Here is a 24282-nt window from a genome sequence, read left to right on the forward strand (position 1 = left end):
TTTGGATGATTTCCTGAATAAGTCTTATATTTTGATATTCCCTTAACCCTTAAAGGCTAGAGAGAATTTGCCGAGGAGCCTCTTGCTTGTTTTCCTGCCCTCAGGCAATGGTCTGCCTCTGACTCCAATATCTTCCCGCATCACCACCTGGGACAACACAACGTGAAGTGGCCTTGTCTCCTTAAAGCACGGAGTAAATCCTAATGATGGATTTTTCTCTCTGAATCCCACTAGTGTCCTCTGAGGTAGCCCTCCTCTCTCAGGTGTCTTTCATCCCCTTTTCTCTTTTGCAAGCCTATAGTTCTGATTTTTTTGTAGTTTTGTTTTGTTTTAAACATCATTACAAAGTCAAACAGGCCAGTCAGCGTCTGCTGGGGCTACCGGCTGCTCCCACTGTCAAATCCAGCCTTCTGCCACCGCATACCCTAGAAACACGTTTATTCATTGGTAATAGTATTTGCATTCAGGGTTTGTTCTGTAGTGTTTTAGTCTGGATGAGATTAGGGAAGAAATTTTTCAAAGGCACAAACAAGACTTATATGTCCAAGTCCCCTTGGCTTTCAGCAGGAGTGGTCGGTGCCAGAAGCATTCTGTGCCCTTGACAGTCTTCCCCTATTTCTTAAACAAAGATGGTACAAGTTAAGGGTTCTTTCATTTTAGAGGAATTTGTAGAGATCATAAATTAAGGCTTAGATAGATAAACAATTTAAATCCAGTATGCTTTGTAGTGGAACTATGCCCCAGAGTGCACTGTGAACTAAGCCCCAGAGCATGCTTAATGCAACAGTAGTCAGGGACTTTGCTGATTTACTGCCAGATGTGCCAGACCCGCCAGGATCTCCTCATGCGGGGAGAGGGGCTGAGCGAGGAGCTTGCTGGGGTGGGACAGAGGGAACCGCCAAGGGACGGGGAGGTGGCAGGTGTCCAGTGTCAGGAAATGGAATATTTATGGAGAAACCAGATGGAGCGAGGATCTCTATTCTATCTTGCTTCTCTCTTAATTTGGGGAAGTCTCTCTTTGCATTACCGCATGACACAAAATTTGGCAGTTGTGGTGACTGTGTGAGGAGACTGCTAAAAATATCAAGCTTCCAGCAGATGAGAAAGCAATAGGATATGAGCTACCTAATCAGCTTTCTGCACCTCTCACCTTCACAGATCGAAGTACTTAACTGTATACTATTCATTAAGTAAAATCCCACTGCTGAATTCTGTTTACCAGGTAAAGAGACTTTTTTTTGTCACTGTTCCAATTAATCGGTGTTTCCTGTGCACATGGAAAGAATCGCTAAGCTCTGATTCATCGCAGCGAGTCCCCCGCTGTTGCGGATAATAGCGGAGTGGGGGTGGGCATGGCTGACTAATATGCCTTTAAATTCCGTTTGGGTTATAAGCTCTTGAGGCGTAATGATTTTTTAGGTACTCTGTCGTGTGTCATAATGTCACATCACATAAGGTAAATATGACTCATGTAATCCAGTTTCATACATTGCCATTAGAATATTCTGTTGGGGTGTGCGTGCAGTGAAATACTCCCTGTGAAGTGTTTTTCCCCTGCATTTTTAGTGTTTCTGGTGGGAATGTTTGCAGGAGTGCAACGAATCCTTCCCTTTTAGCCTCAGACAGAAGAATCTCAAGAGCCTCTTCAGAGTCCCTTGACATGGCTGAGTATGGCACAGTTAAAATGTCTACTGAAAGCAGTGTGAAAGTGGCAAGCTTTGACCCTCAGGAAGACAAAAATATGGCTATTTTAAGAGAGAGAACCTCTTAAATCCCTGTGGTAAACAGCAGGAGTTGCAGTCTGTCAGTGTCTCGAAGTCTCTAAAATCTGCTGAACCATTTGGCACTGCCTCAGAGTTGGAAATGTTTTTCTTCTTCATATGATAATAGGAAAAGGGGGGATTTTGTTGGGGTTCTGGTTTTTTGCTTTGTGTTTTGTGTTTTTGTTTTGTATTTAACATCAAGGAGAAACCTCGCAGTAGTAACAAACTGTCCCATATAGACATTTTTTCCACTTTTGCTTGTCAGGTAAACACAGCAGTGATGTGGTGTCCTAGCTAACAGGAGGTAAATAGGGAAATAAGGAGGCATTTCAGCAAACAGGTCACTGCTATCTCTTAAAAGTAGCGGCTAAAATAATTATTTTAAAAGCCAAAAAATCTCTCACATAAACTCCTGGAACAATAGATTGCTATTTCCTTACCCGTTTTGGTGGGGGTGGAGTCGCTGAGATGGAGCTGATTACCCCAGCTGCAGGGCAGCGTGGCACTGCACAAATAACGGAGCACAGGCTGTGCTTTCCAAGGAGAGCCTTTGGATTGTTTGGAGTCCACCAGGAAGTCAACTCTGCCCTGGTTTCCGATGCGATTCAATAGACTATTTTCCAGAGCTGTCTGGAGCCAGAATAAAACCCGTCTGATAGGACCGTCGAGAATATTCCCATGATTATAAAACCACAGAGGGACAACTTGTTTTGGGAGGTGCACTGACAACTAATGACAAAACAGTGCATGCATTATCAAGCAGATATTGTGTTCTTGAATAAAGGGCTGATAATGCCTGGGCACACAGAGCTGCTTTCTGCTCACAGCTATAAACAGACGACTCCTACTGACTTCAAATAGCTGCGTGTAACTCAGAGGAGAAACTCAAGGTTTTTCCTCTGAGGTGTACTTTATTTATTATTAATTCTCTTTGGGCCTTCCACATTTCAAAACTCACTTCTGCAGTGCGTTCACTTCTTTGAGCTGGGCTGTAGCCTCCTGCACCTCCGAGAAGGGGTACAGTATGAAGAGCTTTGCCTTCTGAACTGTTGTCTGATCTAGTTACAGGAGAGAGGAACGTACTTGTCCTTCTGGCATCGGGCGTCCCCTTCCCACATGCTTCCCTGTATTGGTGCAAGAAGCTAGCGAGGCACCAGTGCTCTCCACCCTGCCCCTTCTCACAAATGCCTTTGTCACACAGGGTGGCCATTTGCTGTCCAGCCCTGGAAATTCGTACTGACCTAGGAATATCTGGGATACTCATGACCGAGCTTTTGTTCTTTCCCCTGGTGTTTATTTCTTTGTCTATAATGCTTCCTGACAGCTACATGTTATTGCAGTCAGAAGGGCCTTTCAGATATGAATACCTAGCCCTCACCTGGGGTGAACTTTTACTGCAGTCATCGTCATGGAGGCATCTGGATGTGAATAGATCCATCTGACTCAAGTGTAGCAGTCTCAGTGCCTATGACTTCGTTCACCTATGTAGCTCCACTAGCTACTGCTCATTAAGTGCTCCTCCTTTGGACTGAGGCGAGCAGAATGAGTCCAAGCATGTAACTCATTTTCCTTGTGGGGGTATTAATGTATCCTGAAATCCTACTCTTTCCCTCTTTGAGTACAAAGGAACTTAACCACTGCAGAAATATTTTGGTTCTTCTGTACACGATGGCCGAGAGGGACAAGAATACAGGAACACTTAGGAACATTTCATCCTGAGAATAAAAATTCCATGGTATTTTGCAGTGATGCCCAACAGGATGAATGAGGATATTCAGCTCATCTGGTTATTTTGGAGACAGACTTCCTTGCAGTGGGATGGACCAGGATTACTTAGGTAGCTGGAATATGAAGTAATGACCATGAAATAACTTGAGAAACTCTTGCCAACAAATGAAACTACTCTACATTTCAAGTCTTGTGAAGAACATATGCGCAACTCCCACTCCGAATAGTGGTTTTGGGAAGAAAATAAGGATCTGAGGCACTCATGTCCTTTCTTGTGCATGTTGCTGAACACAGGGCAAATTAAAAATCCTGCACCAGCTGAAGAGAATGACACAATTCTGATAGACTTGCTGGAGACGATACTGCACTCACGATTTAACATTCCCTCATCTTCTGTCCTTTTCTGCAAAATCACTTTGCAGCAAAATGTTAGACTGTTTCACACTCTAAGTTTTTAATTGGGGGAATTTGATCAGTGCTAGTATTAGTTGCAAGAACTGTTGATAGGACTTGTCTGTCGCTTCTGCCAAGTACTTTTTACAGTACCCGCTTCTGCTCTCACTGAAAGCAGTGGAAATCAGAGCAGTTCTGAAATCAGCTTACTGTCTGTTGCAAAGATGATCAGCAGCAGAGCAAGAGTGGCTTTTAAAAAGACTGCTGGCATATGGCAGCACAAAGAAAGCTGCACATTGTGACACTCCTACAGAAAAAGAGGCGAGACGTTCAATGGTTGCTTTACGGATCTCACAGCTGGACCGCCAAGGTAGGAAACAGAAGCAAGCTATCATGTCACTCTTACAGCAGTGGCGAAAAGATGCTTCTCTCCCTGCTCAGAGAAGCTGAGATGCTGCAGTACTTTTTCTAATCCATGCACATCATGTATGGTATTTGTGAGCTTCAGCTTAAAAAAAAATAAAACCCCAAAAATGCAGTGTGCTGCAGTGCGTGTGTGTGTTTGTGTTTGGATTACAAAAGAATTTTAGATGCATGTTTTCTGCCAGCACACAACAGTACTGCTGTGCAGCTTGACTGACTTCAGAGTATTTAAAGGGGAAAAATGAAAAAGTTGCTTAAGGGTTTAAAGATTAATAGGCATGGCAAAATCTTCCATAAGTAGGCAACAGTTTGAGGCCTTGGTGCTCACGTGTCTTTTCTGATTCTTTTCTATAATCTTATTCCACTGTAGATGGGTGTGGTGTGGAAGAACAGTGTATGACGTCAGGACAGAGATTATCAGTCAAAATTAGTCAAACTTTCAATGTTCTCACAACGTAACCATTTCCATGCTCCAACAGAAGAGACCTTTGCTGTTATTTCCATGGCTTGATTATAAGCAATGCCAGTCAATCCCAGCTGATGGGGATGTACAAAATCTAGCAGAGAAATACAACTACCGTTTTTCAGGAGGTTTCAGGGTAAGCAGTGTGTTCCAAGTATTATCTCTCGCTAAAGCATTTGGGTCTTGTCTTATTTGAGAACAGAAAGGACTCCTCTTTCCCTCTGTCAGTTTTATGTGTGGGCATGTACATGTGGGCATGTACATTTTCAAGAGTGAAAATACGCAAGCACACACACACTTCTGTCTCTCACACTTGCTGACCTGTCACGTACTCTACAATTAAAATGCGTCACTCCTGAATTATGGGATGTCACTTCAACAGTTTTCCAGTATCTGTCTGTTTTCATTCAGAAGAGCAGTAATACCTTAGAAGTATCAAAAACAAACAAGTTGGCGTTGATGATTTTCTGTTTTGAATGAGGGAATTATTTGATAAAATTCAGATGTGATTTTGATCTTTTATCATGAAAATACAAAATTTGTCAAATGGAAAAATTATTTTAAACATTGCCTCAAACCATCCCTCTTGGCATGTCTTTTAGAGTTTTATACTTAAGAAGTTTGCTTCTATTAAACAAATACAAAAAGCCACGTTGAAGAGGCATAATACTAGTACTCGGTCTGTGTCTCTGAATGCTAAAATTTAATCTGTTCAGGATTTAACACACATCTACCTACAAAGATGTCAGTCTGTTTGAACTCAATTTAGTCTACAGTAAGTGTGCAGGGCTAATGCATATGGAAGAAATGTCTACTCTTCGCCATATCTAAAATGGTATCATATACAAAGGCTCAGTAGCTTTTATGTTGGCCAATGTTTTGAAATATTCAGTTGCCAATCAAAAATGTCACAGAAATCATGTCCTGAAGAGATCTAAGTCTTTACAGTCAGCTGAAATCAGGATACTGAATGAGAGGAATAATTTCAGATTCTGACTAGAGTTAGGTGTATGTTCATGTTGGAAATACGAACACTAAAGTACTCTTAAAAAGAGATAAGAGTGAAAATACAGCTTGAAGGTTAAAAGAAAAGCAATGGTGTTAATTTCTCTCAGACTGACCTTACAAGTCTGTGAGAGGATCTATAAAGTCTCCTAATGTAGGGAATGATTGCACAGGAAGACAAGGGGAAGGAAATTCAAGATGATGTGGAGGGGTGAATGAGTTAAACATGATCCAGAAGAAAGCTGAACAATGTTTTTAAGTGCATTTACAGTTTTTGAGAGTACACTTTTTCAGAAATCTTCATGTGGATTAATAAATTTGCTACATTGATGCAAACAGGTCTGGTCTACCAAAATGGTACTACTTTGGTAAAAATATTTTTTCATCAAGGTGATTAAGCCGAATTCTGACATAATCCATGCAGAACTACACTGGACAGGACAGACAGAACTGCATTTTGGCCTTTGAGCATATATTAGGAAAATAATTCTTTGGGCTGTGCAATGTATGTGGCATAGCCACTGAACACCCTTGCAGGAGGGAGAAGAGCGCTGATTTCATGAGGAAGGTGGGGATAAAAGTTAAGTTTTCTGCAGAAGAAGGTGTGAAAACAAATCTTTTGTGGAAACGGCGCCCGGGAGGAGGTGGGGTAGGGAGCGGGGCTGCAGAGAGGCGGGATGTTCTGCAGTCAGTGCCAAATTCCCTGCGGGTGCCTTGGAGGTGGAAGGGGATTTCACAGCAGCCTGAGCAACTTTTGCAACCTCTTCTGCCAGCCTGTGTATTTAACACAAGATTGTTTTACATAGAGATTTTTACCAGCTCCTTTCATAGAACTTACATACCTATTAGATTATGTTTCCCTTGCATCCATACTGTATCCAGATGGCATGGATAAACTGTCCAAGTCTACACCGGGTTCTGCACATTAATTAAGATCCACAGCAGCTTAGCTGAGCATGCTGGCTGTCTGGCTCCTAGTTCCTACCATTTTCTCAGCATCACTATCTAGCCACAAAGGGGAACAGCTCTATTAAAAGGTACCTTTTCCTAATTGAGGGTGAAGTGTCCCAGCCACAAAGGAAGGATGCTACTGTGCGGACGCTCTGTCTCCAGAGCTAGATTATTCAGTAGAGCATTGGTCCCTAGATTTTTATTTTTTTTAAACTTTGAAATCCTGCACTTATTCAAGAAGCTCAAAGTATTAGGAAAATGCTTCATGTTTCAGCAAATGTACAAGAGGTTCAGGGAACTGGCTACCACATTAAACAGTTACCCTGTGGCCTGCACTGTAAATGAAGAGGAATAACAGCGGTTATTGAAACTTGTTCTACTTTGTCACAGAGCTACTGGAGCTGCCTGAGCAGCATTGCTTGCTTTTTGGAAACCCTAGAGGAGAATATGACCTAGGAACAATCATACCTTTGTAGCCCAATTGTTCCCCTGCTTGAAAAAAAAAAGAAAAAAATAAAAAGTGAAAAGGAAAAAGTGATCAGGGTAGCAATATTGTACAATGTGGCTATGTTTTCAAGTTACTCAGAAAGTCTATATACTGTTACATTGCTTTCAGACACAATAAAAGGTCAGTTATTAATCCTGCAATTACTCAGCCTTATCACTGCTATCCACACAGGCTGACTATGTCTGGACTTCGAGATGATATTGTTTTCATTACGGTGACCAAAGTGAAATTTAATTAGAGACTTATCTCTCAAATGGACAAGCGAAAAATATAAGGCTTAAGGAATTAATCCTAATACTTAATTACATTAAGATATTTTGCCATTCTGGATGGGGTATTTTTGATACTCTGGGCAACTGTCTTCTTTCAATTCACTCCTTAGTGGCTGCAAAGCATGACTACAGGGGTGGGGGGAAATGCTGTTCATGACATTAAAAAGCGTATCCTTCCTGTCAGCTCTGAGCATGGAACAGGAATATCTAATCAAAAGGGTTTGCCCTGGATCATATCAGTTCCTGACCGCAAGCTCTAAATCCACATTATAGGAGCAAGGCAAAATGATCTACAGGTAACAGAAATGGAAAAAATGAATTGATAGGGAGATCAGACTGTGACTAAATGGAAGCAGGGAGGCTGAAAGGCAGCATTTTAATAAGGAAGGCTTTTGTACGGTTTTCAGGTACGATTGGGCAGACTTGTATAAAACAAAATTTCATCCTGGAGACCATTTAAATTTCATTGATAAGAATGCACTTCATTGCTTCATTTAGAAACTTCCACTGTGGCTTTTTTTCCCCATTTGTATAAAAATAAGAACCATCTGTAGGAAAAAAGAAAAAAACACACAACTTGTTTGTGTGACTGCTTTGCTGTTGTTGTTTAGATTTCTAGGAAACAGATGCATGTTTTTCATTTGGGGAAAGCATACATCTGTTCTGCCGAATTCTCTCCAGAAATCCTTAATGTTCCAGTAAGAGCTTATTCAATTACATTTGAAAATAAGAAACTTTCCCTCCATCATCTGTGTACACACAGACATGTGTTACAAGGAAAAATGGTCATTTTGACACAGTGAGGAATTGTTTTCTCAGCAAATCCATAAGAGTTTGCAAAATGCTATATAATAATTCAGGTTAGAAGAAGAAAAGAGTAGGTAGCAACAAATTTATTTCTGTAATCTGTGAAAGGATAGCTGCACAGTTGGAGCTGTTAGAGTCTCAGATTGAAGAGAGGCATACAATTTAACAAGGCTGAAACCAGTAAGATTGTTTAGAAATTCCTGTGTAAGGTTTAATAAAGATGTAATTCCTGCCTACAAATTGCTTAAACCATTCAGTGGAATTCTGTAACAGGGATATTACTCTCTCTTATGTTCTATGGGATGGTTTAAATATTGTATAGAGAGGTTATCATTCTCTGTTAAATTTACGGGTCTTCTCCAGAAGGGGAGAAGGGGAAGTAATTTTATGTGTTCTGAATGTTAGTCTACTTTGGGAGCTACTCCAAAAATTATATGGTATATATTTTCATTGCTTCTTGTTTTGAAAAGAAACAAGTTCTACAACATCTAATAACATGTGACTGGTGTTCATGTGTGCCCATTTCAGGGTTTGGATTGAAGTATCTTCTATTCAGGTCCATCCTTTGGCTAGGGCATTTTTATCTGCAGCTTAGAAATAGAAAATGAAAAAAATACATAGTCAGTAGTCAAATCTTAGAGCAGAAGGCATCTAAGAGTACATCAAGAAGAGTAAACCTATTAACTTGTTCCCCTTCAGGGAGAAGATTCTACAGTAGTGATGCATTTTGGAAATAAATTCGAAGCAGGTGGACAGAGCAGCAGGAGGGCAGTATCAGGCTAATACAGCAGGAGGGCAACACCAGCCAGTTAGAAAAAAAAAATGAATCGCGTGGACTGTAGGGGACTGCATATTAGAATTGCCAAGCTGAATATTTCCTAGTGCATATCCTAAATAAATTAGACCTGCACAGAAATATGGGCAATGATAGCTCCCCACATGGCACAAACCGCAATGGAAATGAAAGCTGCCCATGTGTGCTTCAGTAAAGCTCGGAACGTTCAGGTGGGGTGTCACTTCAGTCCCATTTAAACCTGTCGCTGTGAGCTAGGCCTGTGGATAGATGTAAATGTCCCTGTTGGTATTTTTTAATGATATTGCTGGTATTGTCTACACAGCAGTGAATTTCTTTCTTTGCAACAAATACAGCTCCCTCTGCCTTATATTCCTCTCTAAAGCCACCCAACTGGTGCCATTTGGTGGTGGTGGTGTGGGACTGTCAGGAGATGAGAGCCCAGAAGGCAGGTCAGGGCTTCCTGAAGGAGCGGTGGGGAGGGAAAGACATCCCCGTGTAAACTAGAGAGTGGGAGACCTGTGCTGAGCTCCTGCCACAGCATGTCCAGTCGAGCCACCCAGCAGCCTCCAGACACCCTTACCCAGGTCACGACAGGGACTCTACATTTTCCCTTGAGCAGCGGATACAAGCAGCTGCCTTGAGTTAAACGTGAGCACCCAAGTGGCAATACAGGACTGGGAACCTTTGTGCAGTGCCAGCCTAACCACTAATATTTCAGAAAGGGGTAAAAGAGATGGCTTTGTAAAGCCACTGTGCTGTGGACTTAAAATACCCCGGCCTTGAGCATAATACCCAGGATACCACCTGGAGCAGGACAGGTCCAGTCATCCTCAACCTTTATCTTGCCAGAATAGACTCTAACTCCCTTGATTTGCCACCCTGGCTAGTATGTGGCTGCTTGCATTGAAGCGCATTGGTTTGTTCATTTATCCATGCCTCTGCTGCTCTGCTTCTGGAGGTGTGGGATGTTGGCTGGTGCTCCTTGGCAGTAACTCTGCCTGGATGTTGCCCACCTGCTTGTCTGTCCGTAGATGCCTGATATTTCGCCTGCTGTCACTCTGGCTGTATCTTGCCTTTCTTCTGCGGCAGCTGGCCTGGTGGTGGGCTGATTTGTTGCATGCAGTGCTTTTCCTCCCCTGACTGCATACCTTAGGTTACAAATGACGCTCTGAATTTTCCATTCCACAAGGGTGCAAAGCAAAGACTGTTGAACGCAGCAGAAATCTCCTGCTGACTCCAGTGGGACACTGAATCATATCCTAAATCACTGATGCTGTGGGGTTCACCATAGAGTTTAGCTCTTTGCTCAAAATACCACACGTCTGGGAATAGTTTCCAGTGAATTATATTTTCTGAGAAATGTCCCTGCGCCCTTATTGAGGTTTCTTAACATTTCTGCTACTAGGATCACCTCCTCTTCTTTTAAGTACCGCTCTTGAGAACGTGTGTTTAACAGTTTCAGCCTGACGAACGTTCCTCCTCATAAAGCATCTTGGTCTGCATTTCACTTTGCAGTTTTTCCAGTGCAAACGGTTTCCTGCTGCTGAAGAAAGTGCTCTTCCAAGGAAGACATCCTTAACTTTAGTGTTCTGGGAATGGATCTGAATTTTTGAAAGAGCAAACTTATCTGTTGGACTTCTTAAAAGAGTCGCTGGAGTTTCGAGATACCTTTGGGGCTCTTCTCTGTCCTCCCAGTAAATTCCAGAAACCAGTGAGGCGCTCATCATTTTTTATTCCCTCCTCTTTATTTCATTGCTTCACAGAGGAGCTTGAGGTATTGGGAGAGTCTGCCCACAGCTGAGTCCCCAGTGCACAGAGGTCCCTTAACAGTATTTCTTAAATAATTACAGAGTTCTCTTACGCAGTCTTGTACCATGTGCGCCTCTGTAGTGGCCTTCTGGTGAAATTATTTCCGCTTTAATTAGAGGAGTGTCAACATTTGTCTTCTAACCATGGCTTTAGAAGTGGTTTAACACTAAGCTGTAAAACATCATCTGAAAACTGACAAGCATTTTAGTCTAGAACCATGTTTCTAAAACTTCGGTGTAATGAGTTTGCTGTGAGGTCAGCAATAGAGACATCATGCAGATTTAGGTATTTGTTTTCTATTTCAATTAAGAAAAGTATATGTGACCAAAGTTAATCCATTGTAACACTAGCCTTGGAGCTTTTGGGATGTGTGCTGTCAAAGCTGGAGGAGGGCAGAAACAGGATGCCAGGATGGAGCCTCAGGACACGTGTGCGGGGGGCTATCCAGCCAAATGGGTGGGGTAGAGCAGATCTGTGATGCTGATGCCCATGCACAGACCCCAGCTCTTCCCACCTTGCAGCACTACAGGCCGTGCAGAAAGCAACAACACTTACAAAATTGAGGCATTGCAGTCTCAATTGTGAGGACGTTGCTTCCCAGCAGTCTCCGTTTTCAGACCACCTAAGCAGTAAAATAACTTGCCTAACAAGAAGGCGGCAAATCTCATTTGCAAATAATTGTAATGAAGTTCGAGACTTTCAGTTCTTATAAGTAAGAAAATATCTAGCAGTTGAACGTAACAGAGGTGATCTATGCTAAATCAATTTTGTGTTCATAAAAGCCATTCATCGACACCCATCATTAACCTTCCAGCAAAAAATTACATGGGCTTTTGGCTTCCACTCCACTATCTGCTTTATTACTTTAGGGGTACACACCTTGCCTCAAGGTCATGATTTTTAAAGATTTTCAAGGGACTGGTGCTGATTGTCATTCATGAGGTCTGTTCGCCAAAATGTCCCAAATGTGTCAATATTAATTTAAGTATTATGATGATAAAATAGATGAGGTTCGGTTTGGGATTTTTTTTGGTCGAGTGGTTGGTTTGGGGGTTTTTTGCCCTACAAGGTTTTGCTGATACGTTATGCTTACTAATTTAGATAATGTGGTGGTAAATGTAGTTTCAGATAGCAGTGTCAACTGATGCACGTTTTTTAAGATACGAAGCACATAAAAAAATGAACTTTCCACGGTTGGGCTATTGTGCAGCTGATCCAGAGAGTAAAGTACCTACAGGATGGATTTACTGTTGCTCGCTATCTAACAAACAGGCTTGCGCTTTTCATAATTACAGCGGGTTCTGCCAAGAGTGTGACTCCCTTCACAGGTTAAACAGTTTGAGTATATTACCTCAGGAGCAAAAGGTCAGCTCTGCCAGTTTTGTAAAAGACAGTTGTTGGGAATCCTGTGGACACAAGCTCTAGTTCATCCATGCCAGTCAAGACAGAAATTTGGTGGTGCACTCCCAAGACTAGCCAAAGGAAATATGATGAACATGGACTTGAGAACAGAACTTACCAAGTTAAAAACCACAACAAAACCCCAAACAGGTTAAGTTGGACCTACTCCTTTTCAAAGACCTCCTAAAACGTAGCGGGTGATTGAGGGATAGAAAACTAAAGTCCCTTTCTTCAGCCATAGGTTGACTTTATCCCTTGAAAAATATACAAAATTCAATGTAATTTGATTTATGTCAAAAATAATTGATATGTGTATGCTACTATGGAAATCAAGCTTTCTGAAACTTTTAACAAAAAACAAAAAAAAAAAAACAAAAACAAAACAAACAAAAACTTCTCCAGAAATATTAATTCAGTACTTTAGGAAAAATATGGAATTCCAAAAAGGTAAACAACATCAAGGGCTGTTTTAACTGTCAGGCTTAGATATTCCCCTTGTTTTCTAGATATTCCCACCATGACAAGGGAAGAAAACAGAGGTACAGTACAATTGCTGATGAATGAGAAAGAAAATCAAAAGTAGGGCAAGAAGTCTTATACACAATTGATGAAAAATTTACCTGCTTCACCTGACACTTCACTATTGACTTTATATAATGTGGAAAACAATCATAACAGAAATAGTAATATACAGTATCAGTAACTGAAAGCAGCACAAATTGAGTGCAAACAACATGAAAAGAGAAAGTCACCAGTCCAGTTCGTCAATAAAGATCACGATTTTCAAGGAACATGCTTGAATCACTGTTATTAATCAGGCTCCCAATTTACAACAGATGATATTGTGCCGTCGGTGATTGATAATCCTGTCGGGCGTAATGTCGGTTCTTCCTTGAACCATGAAGACACAGTTTGTGTGTGTTTGAGAACTCATAGATTGGTGAGCTCCACAGTTCACCAGCTGCCCAAATTACTTTCTATTGAAAAAAAATGCTTTTATTTGGGGGATGGGAGGAACCCATTCATAATATTTCTCAGTTCTTTTCTTTTTTTTCTTTTTTAAGGTATGGAGGTGAATTTGCAACATATTGAACATAAACGTAAAAGCTATTAGAAGCAATTGTTCTATAATAAAACATAATGTTGCTAGAGCACAAACATCTGCCACTCATGCAGACATCATCCTGTAAACCCATCTAACTAACTCCGTTTTCCCTTCTGATTGTATCAGGGTAGCTTGCGGCATGACAGTGATTTGAGTGACAGACGTCTAACCTGGAACACTGCTATGCATACTTATGTTTGTTTACAGGGCCTCATCACTCCTGAAAGATGCAAATTTTAAAATTTGCTTTTATTGAGAAAAAGAATGACGAGCAAAAGGTTGTTACCTTGGAACGCAGAGTCAAAGTTATTGTAGAGCTGTGGCTTTCATAAAAATTTTACCAAGTTTTTAAATTGACTTTTTGGTTTTCAAATGAAAAAGAGCATGAATAATTTAAATGTAGGCCACAGTTTCTCTATTAGAACCATACTACCAAAACAACAGAAGAGACAACACTCACAACACATCTTAACTTAATCCTCCTCCTCACAGTCTTTGATTGTGATCTTCAAAACAGCTATAGAACCTCTATATTAAAGGCAGATTTTCCCTATCGTCCTATTAAATTATTGTTAGATTTCTGGAATGCAACTTTAATAAGTTTCATCAATGAGATTTTAATTTTTGTATGTGTCCTCAGCGCTACAATGAAAATTGGCTAGTTATTTAAAACTCCGTAGACACAGAGCGCTGGAGACTTTTCCATGCGAAATGTTTTTCACTTTTTCTGTTATGCAACTATTATAACAAATCAATTCCCAATTGTGACATGCCTGTGAAGAATCAGACAGTTTTGCTTGTGGTACGGGTATGGCAATCCCAATACTTACACTTTCATTTCCGTCCGATTTGACCATGTCTGTAGTTTCTTTGTCGTGTACCAGATGTAGTAGGTCACATATCCTGTACAAACAAAGCTTTCTGCCCTGAGATCTGCAATGTAGGCGAAATACAGTCCCTCGCCAATAAAACCATGCTCTCTCTTTAATGATACCAATCTGTAAGTTGGCATTTTGCATTATGTGCTTATTTGTCAAGGAGTAAATTGATTTGTTCGAGTGAGAAAGAGAATAATGTGCAACCTAATAATCTTGAACTACTGTAGTGTATGACAGAAAGGTTTCGGTGCTTATTTTCCAAAGGCCAGGCTCTCATTTCAAATCTGTGCTCTTTGACCTGAAATAAAAAAAAAACCAAGGGGAGAGAAATTTCTACCTGATCACTGTTTCCCTATCCGTGGTCCTCTAATCTGGTGTCCGTCAGGCAATCGGCACGGTCAGCTGACTTCTTTCACAACTGCATCGGTTTTCTCTTTCTTGTTCCTGGCTTTCTGTAGAGGTAGCCTGGGTTCACCAGAGAAAGGTAGGTGAAGTGTCGGTGAATATCTTGGGAAGGCTCTCTGGATGGAGCTTTTTACAAGGCAGGAAAGCAAGCTGTCACAATTCAAGTTACTAGGGAAAAAGTTAACTAAATGGTAGTAATGTTGAATTGATTTTAACCATTGGTTTCAAATTAGAGATGCAGTCTTTATATGATGAGCCTGAATATTTCATCTTAAACATTTGTCCGGGATACTGGAACAACAAATATTCATAACTATATTTGACTGCTTTTTTGTGATGACCACTGATTCCGTGATAACAGTGCTCCTTTCCACAGAAATAAAAAGCTTTTTGTCTTCAACCGTTTTTCATTTTGAAGTCTGTGTTACCTTAAATCAGCTACTAGATGACTAGTGTCTCATTTTCCCATAGTAATAATAAAGCAGACATCCCCAGTGGCTTCCTCCTCCTCAGATCTTACTGATTTATGGCCAATTCTGGAGCACAGGTTTCTGTCATGTCTATTACTTATTTTATTTCTTTTATATTATTGTTACTATTGTGATAGAGCATGGAGTATCTTGTTGTGCACCTTATGGGCACTAGTTAAAAAAAGAAAAGACTGTCCTTTCCTTGGCAACTTTAAAATTACACCATCTGAAGATGGAAACTGTGTGAGGAAAACTAAAACCATTGCAAGAAATAACAATGTAATAGTGAAATGATTATGCTTCCCATCAGAGAGGTAGTCCAAAATGTGAAAATGTCATCAAGTACCTTGGGAAAGACGTTTTTTGAAATTACAGCCAGATCTATACTTCAGCCAACAGAACTGGCAAAATGAGATGTACTCTGACTGTACAGAGAAAAATGGAGATCTCTTAAATATCTTGTAGTCTGAGGGGGAAACTATGGAATTGCAATTTTGTGATTGAATTGAACTGTTCCATTTCCTAATTTTATTACCGGCTTTTGTCAGAGGAATGGCTAAATGTCTGCTTATTAGTCCTGATCTCAATCTTTATCTCAGGAGACTTTTATCATAATGAGTGTTAATTCTATGAAATTAATTGAGAGGTTGTTATTTTCATCTTTAAATGGTGTGTATTTTTGATTGACTGGTCAATGACAAGTCTCTTCTCATTTTCCACTATAATAAGGCTATGAAAAGGAAAAGAAGTGGAAGAGTTGGCCAATTAAGTTATACAATAATGACAAGGTCAGGCCAAAGAGAGTACATTGTGGTAGTTTACAAATTACTAAGACATTTGGGTTTTTCATGTTCCTGACAGAAATTGTAATGAAAATAGAAAGTGACACATGAATCCATTAGCGTGACAGCACAATAAAAGGGAGGAGAAATAATTTTAAGCATACAAATATACATCAAAATAATTTGAAGGGATCAGAGACAAACCCACAAGAGAATCCTGACTCTTTCCAAAATAAGACGATATACCACAGAAAATATACATTCCCCGTTTCCTCCAAAATCCATGTCTTCCATAGTTAGTTTCCTGTATTGCAAGAAAGTTTTTCCTTGCTTTATCTCTTCGATCTGCCCTATCTCTGAGTAAGAGCTTTGAGTCATGTAAAGATGGTTCTATTCATTGAAATCTTGTGATGTTGGTTCCTCCTGCTGCAATGAATTTGTGTTGCTTTGCCAAGGAAAGAGCAGCTCTCATCATCAAAAATGTGTGAAGCTGTGCCAGTAAAAAGTGACATGTTTATAAATAAGGAACAATGTAGTCATATTGAACCTGTGCCTGCAAACATCCTGCATATTACATCATTCTTGTTGAAGTGCTTTACCCAATAGTCTTATGGGACTCGTTTGTTGAATAAGAAAGAACAGGGCTCCTGTCTTAAAGTTTAGCAAAAATAAAAAAGCTTGGAGGAGGAGATTTTTACCACTAACCTTTTCCATTGTTTTCTGTGGACAAAGTGCAGTCATGCACTTCGTTAAACATTGTGTTAAACAACTATCGTGAAGGATTTTTTCTATTTTACCTTTATAAAATAAGAAAAAAATATTACTTCATCTGAACATGTTATCAAATTACGTATATGACCTCTTTAAAGAGCTGGGGTACTCTTAAGTTTTTTAACAATAGAATTAGTATTGCCCATTAATTACCTTGTATAATACCTGCATAGAAATCTTATATGAATGGATGACAATGATCTAGCCATAATGTATTAAGTGCATGGTCAAAGAAGGGAAAAAGCCAGCTTCATGCTGACTTTCCCCAAGATCCTTGCTTCAAATTAAGATGATCCCTAAAACAGACGGGGAAGTTAAGAGATATTTTAAAGTATGCTGCATGGGAGAGATCCTTCCAAGCCTGCTGTGCTGTACCAGCGCATTTCACTCTGCACCTGCCCAAAGCCTTTCTTTCAGGCCCACCCTGCAATCTTCCCAATGACTGTGGGCGGCATAGCTCTGTCTACATCAAAGAAATCTCCAGCCGTCCTGTTAAAATAGCTCTTCATTCTCTTGGCACTGATGGCACAGCACAAAGGAGAAAGCCAGGGTCAAACTTCAGTACCGCATCGAAGAATGTTCTCACACTAATGCTCAGCTTATGCAAGTACAGCAGCCTTATCTGAGGACCTTAGATTATTTTGTAAAAACAGAGCAAAACAAACTGTTTTATTTGCAGATCTTGACTCCATCTAATGCAACTAGGTGCTGCCCAAGGTTGAGTTCCCAAAGAAGGGATCTCTTATGTCTGTTCTTGCCAAGGGATCTCTGTGGTCTTGCGCACAGTATGGCTGCTGCACCAACAGCCAGTTGTTTTCTGAATGCTCTGGACCAATATCATCACTTTCCCGGTTCTTTTTTGATGCCTTATGTAAATGTGGTGAATTAGCCTTGCTGCTACTGTTGCAGTGTTTTAAAATAACAGGATACACAGCTTTCGGCAAGCTGAGTCTGTAACACATCCCATAGAAGCTGACACATTACAGTTTCAGGTTTCAGACTGTTTAGTTATCTCCTGTTCTTGTGATAGCAAATTTTGGGGGATTTTGACACCTTGTCTTTCAGTTTCTCCCTCTCACTGTCATCCTTTCTTGCCTTGTGGGAATGAAGAAGAAACTTTCCATCCTATGTCTCTGAGCAGATCACAGCAGATCTCTGAGTGATTCCCTTAAGACAGCTCATGAGTTCTCTGGCAAAGGAAAAATGAATTCATGTGGATTTTTTCCTGGTTTAATATTAAAAAGGCAATACATCTATTTATGTGTCATCAGCAAAATTCATCATCTTCATCCAGATTTTGCATGTCTTTTCACTGAACACACTTGGTATCCCCAAACAGTATTTGATAAATCGGCTCTTTTAGGAGATGCTGTTACTTCTAAGAAAAGGATGTTAATGTGCTGTCTTTGTCTCTTATTATGAATTTGAGAACCTGATCAGGGTAAAGATGATCAAGCATCAGAAAAGTTTACAGCTGCAATAAATCTAATTTTTTTTCATGTAGGAAATTTCTGAGGTGTTTTAGAAAATGCATGGTAAGTTCTGGCCTCCAGATCACAGAGTAGTTGAGGTGGGCAGGGACCTCTGGCGATCATCTAGTGCAACCTTCTGCTAAAAGCAGGGTCAGCTAGAGCAGGTTGCTCAGGGCATGATCTGTTGGATTTTTAATATCTGCAAGGATGGAGACTCCTCACCCTTTCTGGGCAACCTGTTCCTGCGTTGGATCACTTGCACAGGGGGGAAAAAAAAAAGTGTTTTCTTATGTTTGGATGGAATTTCCAGTATTTCAGTTCACGCCTGTTGCCAGATGGAGTCTGGCTCGATCTTCTTTACTCCCTCTCATCAGTATTTATGCATGTTGGTTAGATTCCCCTGAGCCACCTCTTCTCCAGGCTGAACAGTCCCAGCTCTCAGTGTCTCTTCATGTAGCAGACCCCCCAGTCCATCGATCATCTTCATGGTTCTTTGCTGATGCTTATTAACATTAGGGATCTATGTGTTACCAAATTAGAGACCAGTTAAGACCACAGCCCAGGCAAGTTTATGTCTTTCTCTGGAGAGAAAGGGACATCCCTGGAGCTTTTTAGATTGCAGAGGATCGAATTTTTACATCGAAATGGGGAAGATTTGTCTAACAATTTCCATGTAAATGCTGTTCTCAGAAAACCATGATCTATACTCTGATAAATGAATTCACCCATCCTTCCCCCAGAGTAAAGAGGCACAGATTAGGTAATATTTTTACCAATACTTTATTTGATTTTGTCTTAGATGTAAGAAAGCACTTTTCCCTCCAAACAGAAGAATAAGAGATGGATCACAAACTCAGCTTGAAGGGATAAAATATGGTTCGGCTAACCAAAGAGTTGGTTTGCAGTGTTCCTATCTAAGTCATATACTGATGGCAATAATGACCTGTCACAACGTATATCTTCAGAGTAATTTACGTTTATACTCATCCAGATGTCAGGAACCTAACACAGAAAGAGAAGGTATGAGTAGAAGAGCAGATAGCAGAATCACTTACACAACCCAAGCTTTCTGACCCTTAGTTTTCCTGCTGAACACCAGCCTCTTGTAGGCATTCTTTGAATTATTTTTTCATAAATAATGTTAGTTAGATGCTTACTGAATACTGAATTGTGTTCTCACAGCTACTGGACTGCAGTAAAGAATATTCTTTCTCCCAGGCGAGGCTGATAAAGAATGCAAAAAGGCAGCGCATCTCAATTCTCTGTCACTGCTGGCTTCTTGAGCGTGAGCTGACACACACCATGGACTTTGAAGATACAATGATTGAATCTGTGCAGAGTGGAGGGAAAAGATGTTGGAATTCTATAACCTAACATTGTCCTTAACAGTGACTAATATAGGACATTAAAATTCACCATGGTGAGAACTCATGGTTAAATGTGTTAAAGTTTTCTCTAAAATATGTTTTATAGGATTTTTTTTTATAAATAATAACAGAATAGGGCATAAAACAATGTTGCAAGCCAGTGTCACTGTACAGTGTGAAGTATAATTGATGCACTGTGACAGAGAAGGCAAAAAGTATGCCCAAGGATAAATTTCTCACTAAACTGACTAACAGGACAGCAAAAGCCATGGAAAAAACTGGAAACACTGCTTACGATAGATATTTTATTTATATTCAAATATGCTGCCACTTTTGTACTCTCACTAAGCCTAACACACACAATATTTGCAAAAACATCTGTTTCTCCCATCCTTCAGCTCAATATTCTTCATTGCTATGTTCTTGTCCCCCATACAATCAGTAATTTTAATTATTTCCATTATCATGTACTCAGCTAAGAGTTTAGTTTCAGTAGATTAGGCTGAATCCAGTTTGCTTTCATTATTTTCTATTTGTTCCACTTATTGCAAATTGTTCTCTTTGGTTGTTATTATTTTCCATTACGCTCTTTGAATTCTATGAATCCTTTCTTGGAATACCGAGCAATGCATATATTTAAACTAAGTCTGTTTTCACTAGTTGTTCTGTGCCTTTAGTTTTCACTGCAAAAACCACAGCCCAAATGACAACATAGTTTAATTCCTCTATTCTAAAAACTAATACCCAGTAGCTATTTTCTTTAAGCATCGCTGAGGGGGAGGGAGTTGCATACCTTTCGCATGCAGCTGTTCCACCGTCATTTTCTGTTCTTCTCCTCTGCTACAGTATTATTTCTTAATATTGAAGACGATGCCTTCTTTTTTAACCGCCTCATGCAAAGTTTATGTATGCATTACCTACCTCTTGCTTACAACGTGGTGTGAGCCTGAAGAAATTCACCTGGTTCCCTTAGCGGGGAAATGCAGATATGGGGCTCAGCCATAAACCCTGCTCCAAAAGGCAACAGAAGGCCCCCAAGCAAAGCGATGTCCCTTCCGAGACCACCGCATGGCACGCCTAACAAACAATGTAGAAACAGCCGTGGATCTGTTTTTCCCCAGGCATGCGAGATACATAAACCTTTGTGGCTGTCTGTGGCTGTCCTCTTCCCTTAGGTGGCTGTTTTCTGAGTGCTGGTAGCTAAATGTCTGTGTCTGTACAGTCTGCTCCATCTGCTTTTGAACTGCAGTGGGACATTAGGCACCTGCTGCCTACCTGCAAAAGTCTCTGTCTCAACAGTTTTGGTTTCTAGAGCTTGATGCCTCACCTTCTTGAACTGCTGCAAGAGAAGGGTCCTGGCAGCCCACCTGCATCGTAAAATACAGCCGCAGCTCACAGCCTAAGCAGCAGTCGCTCCTGGCCAGGAGAGAGTTGGTTCCTCAAAGCAGACGTCTACAAACAAATTACTCCACTAACTACTGCAGCTCCCTTGCCAATCTTACACAAGATCAAAATTCCCAGCTTAGCTGCCAGAGCTTTTTCTTAGTATAACCGATTTGTTTCAGTCTGTTTATCACAAGCTTTACATCTACTATTTAAAACAGAATTTAAACTACATGGGTTATTTGCTTATAAAATACATTTTGCAAGGATGGATCCAGGAAGGCTTTGGTGATAAATACTGGGTCATTGCTTATTCTCATTCTCCAAGCGCTGAAACTTTTTGCAAGGTACAGCACCCATTGCCATAGCTGTCGTGGATTTCTGGCATCCCGTATAATAGTAATTTAATATCTGTAACAAGAAGTAAGAGGAAAAGATGCACCATATGTAAAGGAAGTCAAAATTTCCTCAGAAATAATTGTTTCAAGTGATAAAAGAAGTTGAAAATGTGCCATAGCAATGCATAGCTTTATCTTGCTTCGGAGCAGACGGAATTGACTGGCTGGGGTTAGCACAGCACAAGTCATCTCAGGTAGATAAATAATGAATGTCACCATTAAAAAATTATCTTCTCTGTGACAGTCAACAAAGTATGAGTGGAAATTCAGTGTCATAAAAATGTAAGAGAGCAGATTCAAGAGCAGAGAGGCATTTCCGTGCAGATATTGCTAATGTTTTGGTGTGAGGTAATTTCAAGCAACAAGTACTGGGTGTGCCAGTAGTGATTCAGCTCGGTCCTTTTCCTATCACGCTGCAAAATGAGGTCATTGGAAGCAAGGAACAGACAAATGACAACATTTCCCTGCAAACAGCAATGAATCGTGATTATACTTTCGGCTCCAGGCACACTCAAACTTGTGGCTGTGCCGCGTCCTTGAAGGCAGCTTGGCTGCCGCAGACGCGCAGGCCTGCCCAGTAGCTGCTGTGAGGTGCGGAGGGGAGAGCACCAAACTCCACACGTCAGCATTTTGTTAATGCGTACGTAGAGTAAATATACACATTTTTATACCTGTTTGAGATACCTTAGCATTACACTGATACTCAGTAATTGATGTTAAGAAGAAACTCTAAAATTTGGAAACAGTGTTCTTTTTCAAATATTATGCTCTTCTTGTTCAAAAGCTCATGACTGTCATTTTTTCTGATCCTGTTCTTCCTCCTTGAAGGCCTGCTGTTACTATTTCATTATCTTTTTAATCATCTGCATCTATTGGCTTAAAAGCTGAGCTGGTAAAACACTGGTCTTTAAGCGTACAATATCTAAATCAAAATTCATACTAATTGCAACAGAACGATAACCTAATCATAACATAGCAAGAACTGGCAAATTTGCATTAATCAGATCAGGTCACTGCTGTATAGCTGTAAGCAAAACTGTCTCACCAACTCGCATCACTTCTCCCAGGAATGACTGCCTTGTTGGCAGCAGCTTGCACCCAAGAACAACCGACCAGTGCAGGTTTGTCTTGGCGAGGCGTGCCATCGCACTGCAATGAAGTGTGCTGCTGAAGATAAGTAGGTGGGTCAGCGTCGTCTGAAGGACCAGGCATAAACATTAACCTGCCAGTTTCCTAAGGGAGTCAAAACAGGTTGTGATGGGCTAATTTACAAATGCGAGCTTCTGACAAGACGTCCAATTTCTGTCCCGTAAACCGTGACACTTGGCAAGAAGGGAAATAGATGAGAAAGGGCGGGAGGGAGTGTTTAAGTTTCCGCGTCTCTTTAAAGGGGAGGAAAGGGCAATTTAACTTTGAGAGTGTGCTAAGAGGGTTAATTCAGGAGAAGTTCTGCAATTTATTCTCGTCCTCCGTAATGTTGGACCTTAGGGCTTAATGTAATGGAATGTGATTTAGAGTTCTGAATGTGCTAATTTTGTAATTCAGGTGTCCTGTGGAGAGGCTGTGTTCATGCCAGCTGTCTGGGGAATTAAATGCAGCTGATTTGTGTTGGGGAAAATGTGTGGTTTGCTTCAGGCCAAAATTGTTGTAAAATTTTAACCAATGTATTTTTCTCTCTCCTTAATTTAAAGTATGGGATACAGGTGGGCCTGAGGGGAATTACCAAGGGCTCCCACATGCTTCCTGGTGTTTAGTATTGAAAATTCTCATATCGTTAAATTATAGCACTTGAGAACCAGCGTAAACCAGTTTTATTTATAACACTGCTCTTCTGTTTTCCTTTGCTTTTGCCCTGCTTTGGATGTTCCATCTTCATCAGACACTATCTACAGTAGGATTTTGAGTCTCATGCTCTCTGCAAGCACGAGATGTCAATCCAATGGCCAATTTCTTCAGAAGAAACTCTTGAGCTAAGTACCAATTTGATTTTCTTCCATGAGAGAGATCTGGGATGGGAAAATGGTTTCCATAATATTCTTGAGTCAAACTGAAGATTTGTCGATATTGCTGTGAAATTGTGAGCTAAGAGCACGTGCCTACCATAAGGGGTGTGCTCGAGTGTTAGCTCAACAAAGCAAGCCGAGTTTGACAGGTGAATAACACAGCACTGAATTATTTATTTATTTCAAAATATATCCTCAGGATATTACGAAATGTGGATCTGAGAAATAAAGGACCATGTCTTCGGCTTATGTAAATCAGAGTTGCTCCATTTGCTTCAGTGAAATTGTGCTGATTTATGCCAGCTAAAGAGCTGGACCACTGTTCCTTAGGCTATAAAAATGCTTGTTGCTTTACAAATTACTCTGCATCTAAATGGCATTATCACACCATAACACCTGACCTGAGAGGTGAAATTGGTTACTTTTATTGAAATCAAAACAATTATATTTCTATCTTTACTGGTTTCCTTCAGCTGCCTTGGGAAAACATTTTAAGAAAGCAGGAAGGTGAAGTTTTCTTTTTATACATTCTTGCAAGAGTACTGCCTTTTTGAAATGCAGCAAAGATCTCTTAAATGGAAATGCTGGTGAATAGCAAATGAAAGGTGCCTGGTTTATTTTTTCCTCCACCTCCATCTTAGTCCCTTTACTGTGTCTTTTTGGAGATAAGTGTAGGTAAATTACTTCAGGTCTCTTAATAATAAAAACAAAATGCTGGGAGGACAGAAAACTCAAAGATGCTAATAGCAAAGCACAGCGAATGAAAGGATTTACCCAAGCCAGCTTATGGAGCTACGCGAACTCAGCCATTCGACACATGATACCTACGTCCATCAGACACAACATTTTATGATCCGTGTCCTTTTGGGTAGCAATATTATGTATTTTGGGGTTTTGCTAGAGGGGAGATGAAGTTTGCAGAAAATCCA

At 40.5% G+C, this 24282-nt stretch overlaps 1 protein-coding gene across 1 annotated transcript in view; it reads left to right on the plus strand.

The window, feature by feature from the left end:
* Positions 1-4114: 4114 nt before the first annotated feature.
* The window catches only part of ADGRL4 (adhesion G protein-coupled receptor L4), a 135358-nt gene continuing 115190 nt past the window's right edge, over positions 4115-24282 (plus strand). The window contains exon 1 of the mRNA XM_074596943.1: positions 4115-4254. Coding sequence (XP_074453044.1) covers positions 4218-4254 — 37 coding nt within the window. The 5' untranslated portion in view covers positions 4115-4217. The remainder of the gene's footprint in view (positions 4255-24282) is intronic.

The sequence above is a fragment of the Larus michahellis genome, chromosome 8, assembly GCF_964199755.1.
Source record: "Larus michahellis chromosome 8, bLarMic1.1, whole genome shotgun sequence".
In the NCBI taxonomy this organism is placed as follows: Eukaryota; Metazoa; Chordata; class Aves; order Charadriiformes; family Laridae; genus Larus; species Larus michahellis.